A 13,054-nucleotide genomic window follows, 5' to 3' on the forward strand; every position below is an offset into this window, starting at 1 on the left:
CACAAGAATCAAGACATCTTAGACATGGCCCTGGTTTGCCCTTTACCACAGTCCTTCTTCACACTTGTCCTGAAAACTATCAAGAAAAGGGGATTAACTAGTAGGTGCTTTAGCCCTCAGCAAATGATTTAAGAAATTAATTCCTTAATCTAACAGAAATCCCTCAATACATTTCCTTTCAGAAAATATGCTTAGACTTTCCCTGGTTACCTGACTTTCCTGTACCATTTCACAAGTGTTAGAACCCAGGGGTGGACTGGGGTGCAGCTCAGTGGGCTGTGGGTAGAACACCTGACTAGGCTGTGCAAGGCCTTTGGGTTCAATCCCTAGCAATGCAAAATAAGTAAATAGATATACGAATAAATAAAAAAAATCTGAGGGTAATGAGGAGGCTGAGTGTTTTAATTACTTACCCAGTAGTATTCACTAGCACAAAAGAGAGGCAAATAAATAAGCCAACAAACCAAGAAATAGATTATAATAAGAGCTAAATGTATTCAAATTCCCCTATTCTTATTACAAAATATCAAACAATATGCTTTCCTGATCTCCAAAGGGAAAATGTTTACCTCTATCATAGATATCAAAAGAGCTCTAAAAACGGTGATTAATTTTAAAGCAAGTGATATAGCTTTATGGGGGAAAGAAGCCGAGGAAGAAAATGAAAATGAAAAACTGAGAAAAGATTTGCTTTCATTACTGCATTCTGTTTAATATAAAGAACCTAAATATATCCGCCTCCCAATTCAATTTTTATTCCTTGAACATAGATCAGCTAATATTGGGAACAAATGAGGCCGAAACCTAAGGCGTGGCAAAGGGAAACCAGGCAACACTGTAATAAAACTTTCTCTACTTTTCTGACAAATAGAATGGTTTGCGCAAAAAAGAAAAAAAAAAGCAGATAACAGGGGAAAATCTGTACAAAACACTATATAGAAAATAACTGCAATTTTTAGATCAAATTAAATTACCAGTTCTAGGCCAGCCAGCACTTCATTCAGTCCAGGTGGCTGGCCAATCCAACGGATCACCCCATAGAAAGGAGGATTCTCTTTAACCTCAGCCAGAGAACCCACTTCTAGGCTATGTGAGTTGCCAGAAGCCAGAGGCAAAGGTGGACTCTCCTGCACAGGTGCATTGTTCAGCTCTCCCATCACAGACTGAACGGAAAGGGAGAGTGGACTGTGACCAATGCTCCCATTGGTGTTGGGCATCTTTGTCAGACTAAACGGTAGAGAGTGGAATCTGTTCTCGCTGGATAAGGAGCTCATGGAAGGAGGCTGCAGTGGTGGTGAAGAATGTCCAAACTCTGGAGATAGCTCTGTAAGTGATTTTGCAGGGTCTTCTGCAACTACAAAAAAATTATTCTTAGAGAAATGTATTCAAGAATATCAAATATGCTTGCATCTCTAATAGTTAAAGTACACACAAATATCTAGTCCAACTGCCCACCTGACCTCTCCATTAGGATTCTTGTAGGCATCAAAAACTCAGTATCTTTAAAACAGTGCTCCTGCTTATCTTTCCACCTCCAGAATTTTCTACCTCAGTAAGTGGCACCCAACTGTTCAAACTAAAAATAAATCTATTATTATTATTATTATTATTATTATTATTATTATTATTATTATCATCATCATATATGTTATAATATCTGCCCATAATACAATTAAGTTAGAAATTAGTACAAAAGGTACAAAAAATTAATAAGATAATTCTATATAACTAGTGGATCAAAGAAGAAATGATGATAATATGTTTTAAAAATAAGGAAAAAAAGATGATCTGGGCATAGTGGTGCACTCTTATAATCCCAGTGCTTGGGAGGCTGAGATAGGAGGATCGCACAGGTTCGAAGCCAGCCTCAGCTACTTAGTGAGGCTCTCAGCAACTCAGTGAGACCCTATTTCCAAATAAAATAGAAAATAGGTCTGGGAGTGTAGCCCAGAGGTAGAAAGCCTCTGGGTCCCACCCTCAGCACCACAAAAAAAAAAAAAAAAAAAAGGAAAAAATAAACAAAGCCGGGTGTGGTGGTGCACACTTGTAATCCCCGCGCTTGGGAGCCAGAAACAGGAAGATGGCGCAGGTTCGAAGCCAGCCTTTCTAGCTTAAGATACCCTGTTTCCAAATTTAAAAAAGTATAAAAATAGGTCTGGGAGTGTAGCCTGGAGGTAGAAGGGTTTCCAGGAACCCCAGTACCACCAAAAAAAAAAAAAAAATTAAAGAAGAGAAATAAAGAAAGAAGACAACAGAAAACAAAGAAAGAAAACTGGTATAGCACAATAAAGAATAAAGTAATATCTGCAAAGAAAATGTATACACTTTTGTTTAGAAAAAAGAAATGCTAGATACTAATGAACTAAGCATATAACTTAGAACAGACTAAGACCCCCAAAAGTACACAAGAATAAATGAACAAAAATTAATAGATACTAATGAACTAAGCATATAACTTAGAACAGACTAAGACCCCCAAAAGTACACAAGAATAAATGAACAAAAATTAATGAAAGAGAAAACAAACATATGATAAGGCTAAAAGCCAGAATAAACACAAAGAAAACAAATACAGTATCATAGCCAAAGGCTTAAAATGCCTAGTATAGCTGACAGGCAGCACTGCAGATGGGGTAGGGGAGGGCGACATGAACTCTGAATAAATAGTACTGACAGAATCAGTTATCCGTATGTTAAGAAAACAAAAACAATGCCGGGCGTGGTGGCGCACGCTTGTAATCCCTGCGCTTGGGAGGCGGAGACAGGAGGATCGCACAGGTGCAAAGCCAGCCTCGCTGGCTTAAGAGACCCTGTTTCCAAATTTAAAAAATATAAAAATAGGTCTGGTAGTGTAGCCTGGAGATAGAAGGTTCCCATCCCCAGTATCACCAAAAAACAAAAACAAAACAAAAAAAAAACCTGGAATCCTAGACATACTCTACAAAAATCAGTTCCGGATGACTTAAAAACAAACATGAAAACAGTATAGAAGAATGTTCTTTATGACTTCAGGATAGAAAGAAATTTCTTAAACATAAGTATGCAAACCATAAAGGAGAAAAGATTGATAAAACAGACCACACTAAGATTAAGAACTTCTTATTCATTAAAAGGCATCAAAAGCCAGGTGTGGTAGTACACTATTGTAATCCCAGTACTTGGGAGGCAGACAGGAGGAGTGCAAGTTTGTGGCCAGCCTCGGGTACTGAGTGAGGACACTCCACACCTTAGTGAGAACCCTGTCTCAAAGTAAAGAATAAAAAAATAGGGCTGGGAGTGTATCTCAGAGGTAGAATGCCCCTGAGCTGGAAAAAAAAAAAAGGCATCATAGAGGAAGTAAAAATTAGAGCAACAAGAAGAAAATATTTACAACACACAGAGCTGACAAAAGATTAGACCTTATAAAAGGACTGCAAACCAGTAAGATGACAAAAAGTAAAAAAAAAAAAAAAAAACAGACAAAACTTGAAAAGGCAATTCACATGAGAGGAAACCCAAGTCACCAACAAATCAACAAAGACTCATACCCTCATTCGTACATAGATCAGTGAAAGCCCAAACCAGCCTGAGCTACTATCTCAAAAGCTTGAGGTCTCAGAACAGTAGATGTTGGTAAGAATGAGGATGAACTGATGCTCTTATACAATGCTAATGGGAATGTGCTGTAGATGGAGTGTTTCTACCCTAAAATTCATTTGTTGAAACCCAACCTCCAATGTGAGGTTATTTGGAGGTGAGGTGTTTAGGTGATTGGGTCATGAAAGCATAGCCCTCGAAATGAGACTAGTGCCCTTATAAAAGGATTCAGAAAACTCCCTTGCCCTTCCGCCATGTGAGGACACAGCAAAAAGATGGCTGTCGCTGAAACAGAAAGTGAATCCTCACCCAATACCAAGTGTGCAAGTTCTTTGATCTCAGACATCCTGGCCTCTGGAACTGTGAGAAATAAATGTCAGTTGTTTATAAGCCCCTCAGTCTCTGGTATTCTGTTATGGTAGTCCAAATGGGCTAACAGACTATAAATTTGTATAACTACTTTAAGAAACAGTTTGGCATTATTTAGTAAGGAAAAGAGGTACATATCCTGTGTCCCAATAATACTACTCCTAGTTATATGCCCTAGACATGTGAAAGAATGTTAACAGCAGAAATGTTAATTATAGCAGGATGCCCACCAATGGTCAATTGAATGATTAAATTCTGATATATACCAGTGTAGAAATTACAAGCGTGAATGATGGTGTTAAACAGATCTGAGTTAAATACGGGCTCCACTATTACCAGCTGTGTGACACCAGGCAAGTTGTTTAACCACTGTAACTACAGGGTATGTGGAGGTACCTACCTCATAAAGTTGTTGTGAGTAAAAAATAAATGTGCACAAAGTGCTTAGCATAATGTGTGGCAAGTGGTAAGTGGTCAGGAAGCATCAGCTGCCAGAACATTGAGAATGATGGAGTTGGTGGTGACTGCTGAGAATACTTTAAAAGGAAACAAACTGAGTCAGGGATAGTAGGAGGCCACTATACTAATCCAGACAGGAACAAAGAATTTGAACTAAGGTCAGAGTTGCAGAAATGACGAAGTAGGGGAAGGAGGAGAAAATCTACTGATATTGAAGAGAAGGAAATCAGAGTATAAGGTGACAACTAGATATGACTATAATGAGGGAGGAGATCCAGAATGAACACACAAACTTCTATTTTATGATGCTAGCCTGTGTCTCCCTTCCAATTCCATACCCTCAGCACACTCCAGTCTGGCCCTTGATGAAAGCCCTCCACATAACAGAAATAAGGTCATCAGTGGCCTCTGGTGACTAAATCCAATGGGCATTTTGAAGTCTTCATCTCATGTGCCCTCTCAGAGCAGTTAGCACTGCTGTCCACTTGCTCCTTGGCTTCTTAGCCCACAGCCTCTTGGTTTCCTCTACCTCTCTCTGATCACCTTTTGTCTGTCTCCTCTGATGGACTTATCTTTCTCTCACTCAGCCATTAAGATCCCGGAGGTTCAGTCTCAACCCACATCTTCCACCCTCACTCTCCATAGGCAATATTATTCAAAGGACTTCAATCACCCTGGATTGAAGCCTACAAATTTATTTCTCTAGCTCTTACCTCTCTTCTAAATGCCAGACCTGTACTTTAAACTGCCTCCTTGATGATTCACCTCTGAGAAGTCTAAAAGACCCCTCAACACAACACATTTAAAACCCAATTCATGGCCGGGCGTGGTGGCACACGTGGTGGTAATCCCCGCACTTAGGAGGCGGAGACAGGAGGATGGAAGCCAGATGCGCTGGCTTAAGAGACCCTGTTTCCAAAAATAAAATAGTTCTGGGAGTGTAGACTGGAAGTAGAAGGGCTTCCAGGAACCCCAGTAGCACCAAAAATAAAAATAAATAAATAAAACCCAATTCAGCACCTTCAACCACCACCTAAATATGCAAGAAAACCAGGAGTCACCATAACATGTCTTTCTTCCTCAACTCTTCCTTCCAATCCTTATGTAAATCCTGTCAGTTCAACTCCCAAATATCTCTTCTCTTCATCTACGTCTCCCTACTCCTTCCCCAAATCTTGGCCCAGATACTACAATCAATTACTGGAACCTATTTACTACCTTCGCTGCTGCCAGAAGAATCTTTCCAAAAGGCAGACCCCAGAAAATGTTGTGCCTGTCCCTATTGTAACTACTCCAGCTTTTTTCAGCCTTAGCAAAGACTAGAGTCCATTCTTCCCTGGGGCCTTGGCCTAAAAGGCACTTTGTCCTCTGTCACTATTATCAGTCACTCCTCTGGTAAGCTCAAGCACAGATCACTGCCTCAGGGAAACATGCCTGAACCCTCTTCCCCCACATCCTACATCTGTTTCTCTCTGTCTGATCAAGTTCGATCTAAACAATTTGACCAAAGACTCCAAAAGGACAGGGGCACACCTATTTTTCTCACCTCAGAGAATTCCTGGAACATAGTAAGCCTCAATAAATATTTGTTACCCAGGTACGGTTATGCATACCTGTAATCCCCATATTGGGGAGGTTGAGCCAGGAGGATTAAGGTTCAAGGACAGTCTTGGCAACTTAGCAGACTCTCAGTACCTAGCAAGACCATTTCAAAAACAAAACTCAAAAGTAGAATGCCTGGGTTCAATTCCTAGTACTCCTAAATAAATAAAAAGTCCCTCATGCCAATTAACAAATAACAATAAATGATATTTGTTGAATGGATGAACACAAAAAAATGAATAAACCATAAATCATGTCCCAGAATGAAATGAAAGTAGTTTTTAAAAAGGAGTACTTTGAAGAGGTCAAGAAAGACTGGGACAAAAAAGCCTTTTAAGCCAGATGTGATGGTGCACGCTTGTAACTCCAGTACTGGGGAGGCTGAGACAAGAGGATTTCAGGTTCAAAGCCAGCCTTCACAACTTAGTGAGGCTCTCAGCAACCTAGTGAGATCCTATTTTCAAATAAGATATAAAATCGGGCTGAGGGTATATCTTGGAGGTAGGATGCCTCTGGGTTAAATCCCTAGTATCAAAATAAATAAATAAATAATAAAGTAAAATGATTTAATATATTCTACAAATCTTTTATCCTAAGCAGATCAGTAAGAGAAAAGAACAAGCTACCTGCAGTTTAAACTGTATGTATTTTAGTCTGGCAATATTTATAAAGGTCTATTTATTGTTTCTAATAACTGCAAAGATTAATTAAAAGAACAGGATCATTATAAAGAGCACTAAATTATAGATTACCTTCATCAATGTACCATGAATTTTTTGATTTGGATTGTGGTTGTGAGTCGACAGAAGACCCATTTAAGGTATAAAATAATTCAGATCTGTTTCTATTTCCAGGGTCTGAGGTAGATCCTACACAACAAGAAGAGCTCATTTTAAAATTGAGTCAACACAGTGCAAAGGAATTTTTGTAAGGTAAATAATATGGTGTTGAAAACTATTCTTATAACCAAGAAATATATACAAACACAATATATTTTATTACTTTCTTTTTTTTTTTTTTTTTTTTTTTGCGGGTCTGGGGATGGAACCCAGAGGCATTTGACCTCCGAGCTACACCCCCTGCCCAATTTTTTATTCTTTATTTTGAAACCGGGTCTCACTGAGTTGCAGAGGGCCTCACTAAGTAGCTGAGGCTGTCCGCAAACTTCAATCCTCCAGGTCTCAGCCTCCTGAATGCTGGGATTACAAGCGTGTGCCACCACGCCCAACTCAGTCTTTTTATTTTTGAAACGGTCTCACTGCATTGCACAGGGCCTCACTAAGTAGCTGAGGCTGTCCGTGAACCACCATCCTCCTATCTTGGCCTCCCAAATGCTGGGATTACAAGTGTGCGCCACCACACACAGCCTTATTCTTTATTTTTAAAACGGGGTCTCCCTGAGTTGCAAAGGGCCTCACTAAGTAGCTGAGGCAGTTCCGTGAACCTCAATCCTCCTCTCAGCCTCCCTAATGCTAGGAGTATAAGCGTGAGCCACCACGCTTGGCTTTATTACTTTCTTGAGCTTTAAAAAATTCAGTAATTATTCTGGCAATATTAAAGAAAGATTTTTCACTCCTAGAATCAATATAGGAGAGAAACAGGAGTAAGTTAAAGCCTACTCATTTTTTATACAAATTGATTTAAGAAATCATTCCATATATTGTAGTTTATCTCTAAATGTCAAAATCATCATTTCCTAATTTCATTTGATGAATCTATGGGTTCACAAATTTAACCAGTTCCAGTCATGAACCACATAATAAACCTTTGGTCAATGATGGACCACACATACAACAGTGTTACACCACACAGCCTACGTGTGGAGCAACTTACACCATCAGGGTCTGTGCATCCTGAGAGTGGTGCAAAGATGAAATTACCTAAATATGGAGTTCTCACCATGTATCCCTGTTAGTAAGTGATGTATGACTATATTTTAAAACAGTTCCTTTCAGAAGAAGGAAATCCTCAAATATTATACACAAAGCCATGTACAAATTAAGTTTTAAAATATTTAAGGTTTAGCCAAGCGTGGTGGTGCACATTTATAATCCCAGCACTTGGGAAGCTGAGCCAGGAGGATAGCACAGGTTCTCTCAGCAACTTAGTGAGACCCTGTTTCCAAATAAAGTATAAAATAGGTCTGGGAGTATAGCCCAGAGGTAGAAAAGCCCCTGGGTTCTACCCCTAGTACCACCAAAAATTATATATATATTTAAGGTTTATTCTGGAGATATAGTCCTAGGTTCAACCCCAAGCACCACAAAAAATAAATAAAATTAAAGATTTAATGTTTAAACATTTTAGATCTATTGGTCATCAAATTTCTTGCCTCATTTTCTCATGTTTGAAAAAATGAAAAACTTTGTTTCTTTTCCATTAGATTTATCAAATGTAAGAGTTAGGATAGCTCTGTCACAGACATTTCTAAACACTACCCTGCCTCAATAGTAACCAAGTAAAGAGAAATGGTCTCCAGGACCCAGACAGAAGTCAAGTTCTTTTCTTCCAGTTTCAAAAGCCAGATGGTTATGGACAAGCTCAACATATACATCCCCACAGTAAATGTCTTACCATGTTAAAAGGAAAAGAAAAAAAAAGTGGGGAATTCTTGACTTAAGCAACACTATCCACATGAAGTTTTTAATTTAACTACTTAAAATGATTGAAGTAAGTAAGCCAACCTTTTACTATCTGGGCAAATCAGACATTTACATATCCATACCTGTAACCTTTGGTTTATTATGACTGGATGAGCCTTTGTCCACACCACCTCTTGACATAAACGCGAGTTTGGGAGGCCTCCTTTCCTGTGTCACGCTATCTGAAACAGTAAACATGTTTCTTAAATATAAAAGCAAATTCCTTTAAAAGAGAAATAAGCAATGACAATAACAAAAACATCTCTCCAATGACAAAAAAAAAGACAATTCTTACAGTTTTACAAATTCTTTTTAAGGACTATCAAACGTACCGAAAGAGGTAATACCTAGGACAGGAGTGGGGGAATCAACACTGTCCTTCAAAATTCAATTTTTTAAAAAAAATATACCCCCCAAATACAATTCAACTAAATGCTTAAACTCTTAAAATTTTAATCATGTGTATTCAATGTTATTCTAAATTTTAAAATACAAAGAAACCTTGCTCACCATTTTTGCAGCATTTCCCGTCAGAATGCCCAATACCTCTACATATTATTATTTCACCTCAAATATTCTAGACGATACTAAGATATACAAAGCACAGTTTATTTACTATATACAAACAGAACTAAGCTGGGCGTGGTGGCGCATGCTTGTAATCCCAGCATTTGGGAGGCTGAGACTGGAGGTTCACGGACAGCCTCAGCTACTTAGTGAGGCCCTCTGCAACTTAGTGAGACCCTGTTTCAAAATAAAGAATAAAAAAATAGGGCTAGGAGTGTAGCTCGGAGGTCAAATGCTCCTGGGTTCCATCCCCAGACCCAGGGGGAAAAAAAAAAAACAGAACTGTAATATTCTAGTGACTCTCTCAAGGATGGATACAGTAAACTTATTTGATAGTACTTTTAGTGCCACAACCTTTTTGTCCTTTTTCTATCTCAAATTGATTTATTTTATGGAACACAGTTTGCACACAGTCTGGGTAGGTATATGTGTCAAGGTTAGGAAGGCACTGGTTAGGATTATGTATCCACTTTAAAATATATATATATTCTAAAAATAACACAAATGTATATACTACCTTTTACACATATAAACTGGAAAAACACAGAGAACTGTACACAGATTAAAAATGCAGAGAGCCAGAGACATACAACAGTAATATGTTTAAAGAAAACACTCAACTTCTCTTTGAAATATAGGTATAATAAATTTGATTTAAAAAATTTTGAAACAAAACCATAATAAACGTTAAAGCCCATTAACATTCATAAGATACTCTTAAATACTAATCAAATAAATACAGGAGAGTCAATATAGAAAGTTTTTCTCTTGAAAAGTTCAACAACACATCCATGAGGTCCAACATGACACTTAAGAGTCATACCTGATAAAGCTGTATAATCAGCAAAAACGGTATCACCCGCGGGGGATTTTTTAATAAAGAAAGAAAAAAATAGGAACATTTTTACATTTTAAATACAAGGAAAAGGCCACTTAGAAAAAAGAAAATCACACTGAATTAATTATATGTAGATGATGATTGATAACTTTTTTCATGTTTGAGGAAGGACAGGAATAGATTATTAAACTATAGCTTACATATCTTAGAATATGAGCAAACAGAATGGTGGAATATTACTTTAATTAAAAATTATTAACTGATTAACCACGATTTTAACAAGTTATACCAAACATAAAATGTTATTTGCTAATATTTTTATGATATTGCCATTCCTATAACTGTTACCTACTGTGGAAGACAGCTACTGTGAAAAGAAAATCTTTATCACTAGGAAATGCTCCCAAATTATACCAGATAAACTGACTAAAAGAAAACTAATCCCCACTGTTAGTGTAATTAACTGCACATAATTCCATTTGAAAAAGACATTCACATGTATCTCATAACGTGTGTACTTACACAATTAGTAGCTACTGTAACACATTTAGCCAAGGGTTCTCCCTCTGCTAAGCTGTTCATGCCTCCCAGCAGCAGCACAGGGCCAAACGCATGAGCCAATGGTGCCCCCTCTGCTGGTGATGCTTGGGGAGGGCAATGGCGTTGGAACTGAGGTCACCTTTTGCCAAAGACTTTTTCAGAGAGAGGGATCAAATACCCACTTTGAGAAATAGGACATTCCAACAGAAGACTATGCAGTTAAGTGCTCACATACCACATCTAACTTATCCTCCAGAATAATTATATACCAAATAGTTTGTATTACTTTGTCACAACTATGTTAATGATACAAAACTACTTGAATTATAAAGCAAAGTCCTCTGACTTAAATAAATGTTAGAAGATTACCAACTAAGGAAATGGTAAATGTGGGATAGCACATGAGGAAGGAATAAATTCAGCAATTTTGTGAGATTAAAATGATCTTGATTAAAGATATTAAAGGAGATATAAGATATAACCACCAAGTCTCATGTACAAAAAATGTAGATGGCAACCCTATTCATGATAGTGAAAAGCTGGGAACAATCTATTCTACAGAATGATAGATAAATAAATTGTGGTCTGTGCATGCTATGGGATACTATATAGCAATAAAAAGGAACTACTCATAAACACAACAGTACGAACCCTGTGTTGAGCAAACAAAACAAAACCTAAAGTATGCAGAATATAGCCACAGCAGAACTATATTCTAAATGATAAAATTAGTAGCTTATCCATTATTCCTATTGATAAAATCAGGAAAAATCCTGTTAAAGATTTTAGGCTACAAATACTAACAGTAAATTCGTAAGGTTACTACACAAAGCAAAAGAAAGTTTGTGAGTCTGAATGTCCCATTAAATTGAGGTAAATTTTTTAAATGAGGTGCCAGGCACAAAGCATAATTCAGACTGAAATGGTAATTTAACATCCAGAGAAAAATCTCGCAAGGGAACTACAAGTTTATTTGACTAGAATGAGATAGTATAAAGCTTGATAGCAAGCATTCAAAAATCTCTACAAGACTGGTCACTCGTCGGAATGCCTTCCTTGCATTTGGACAGCTGCACATAAAAACTGTATCCTTGGACCTGGCATTGTCACAATTGCACACTGAGATCTGGTACCTCAAACGATCCTTCTTTGGGGCTCTCTCTCAAATGACCCAAAGTCCTTTCTATATAAACAACAACATGTATCGATGGTCAATCTCTGTGGAAATCTAATCTACCAAAATGTAAAATGCATATCGCTTTGACCTAACATTTCTACTTCTAGGAAGTTATCTTTTAACTATATTGCCCAGGCGCATATACAGACACACATATGAAACTGTTAATGTAAGTACAGTTTATAATAGCAGAAGATTGACAACAATCTAAATGCTCATAAACAGGGGATTAGACTTTAAAAGCTTAAGGTACATTCATAAGATGAAACACAATGTAATAATTTAAACAAAAGGTAATTACATAATTTATGTACTAATATGAAATAATTCTGAATATTTTTAACTTAAAAAGGAAGGTACAATGTCCACCTCTGGGAAGATAGAATAAACATACGTTTCCCTATTCCTCCTGCTACATACAACTAAAAATTCTACATTATAGTAGCCAGGCACAGCGGTGCATGTCTATCATATCTAAATACTTGGGAGGCTAATACAGGAGGATCACAGTTTAGAGGCCAGCCTTCACAACTTAGCAAGGCTCTTATCAACTTAGTGATGCCATGTTTCAAAATAAAAAATAGGGTTATGGGTGTAGTTCAACGGTAGAACACACCTGGGTTCAATTCCCCATTACCACAAAAATATAAAACAAATATGAAAAGACTCTGAAAGGTGGAAAGGAGAAGGTAGACCAACTAGGGACCTCAAGACCCCAGTAACAACTTGGTAGAGACTTCCCTGGGTATTCTTCTTGCTTCATAAATATCCTAGACTTAGAGATGCAACTTAGAAACACTCGTGGGCACAGACAAAACCCCAACAAAACTAAGCTCTCTCTAGCCAAAGGATGTCAATTCTCCCAAAGTCACATATAGGTTTAATGTACTTCCTATCAAAGTCTCAGGATTTCATGTAGACGTACATAAGATTATTCTACAATCTATACATAGAGAAGAAAAAGATCTAGAGTACTTCTAGGTATCTAGAGGATCTCTTTTTTTAGTATACTTTAGAAAAATCTAGAGTAATTTGAAAAATAAGAATAAAGTAAGAAGACTCAGTTTACCTGTTGCAAGACTTACTCTTTAGCTACAGTAATTAAGACTATGTGGTATTGGCAGTGGGACAGAACACACGGATCAATGGAACAGAACTGAGAACCAAGAAATAGACCCACAAAAATATTCCAATAAATGTATGATAGTTTCACCTTAAAAATTATCCTCTGGTAAGAAAGAAAGCAAAAAGAAATATTGAAATGTTATCTTTAAGTCATCAAAA

General features: G+C 37.4%; 1 protein-coding gene across 3 annotated transcripts in view; it reads right to left on the reverse strand.

Moving 5' to 3' along the window:
* The window catches only part of CYLD (CYLD lysine 63 deubiquitinase), a gene marked incomplete at both ends in the record, with an annotated part of 56,977 nt that overhangs the window by 22,149 nt on the left and 21,774 nt on the right, over window positions 1-13,054 (reverse strand). Inside the window, 3 exons of one of the 3 annotated variants that reach the window (XM_080704384.1) lie at window positions 975-1,324; window positions 6,759-6,875; window positions 8,732-8,830. In XM_080704384.1, the coding sequence (XP_080560510.1) occupies window positions 975-1,324; window positions 6,759-6,875; window positions 8,732-8,830 (566 nt within the window). Of the gene's footprint in view, window positions 1-974; window positions 1,355-6,758; window positions 6,876-8,731; window positions 8,831-13,054 lie in introns of all 3 variants that reach the window. The other 2 variants (XM_080704383.1, XM_080704385.1) reach the window with 2 other exon arrangements.

Source organism: Muscardinus avellanarius, assembly GCF_963383645.1.
Source record: "Muscardinus avellanarius genome assembly, chromosome: 10".
NCBI classification, from domain to species: Eukaryota; Metazoa; Chordata; class Mammalia; order Rodentia; family Gliridae; genus Muscardinus; species Muscardinus avellanarius.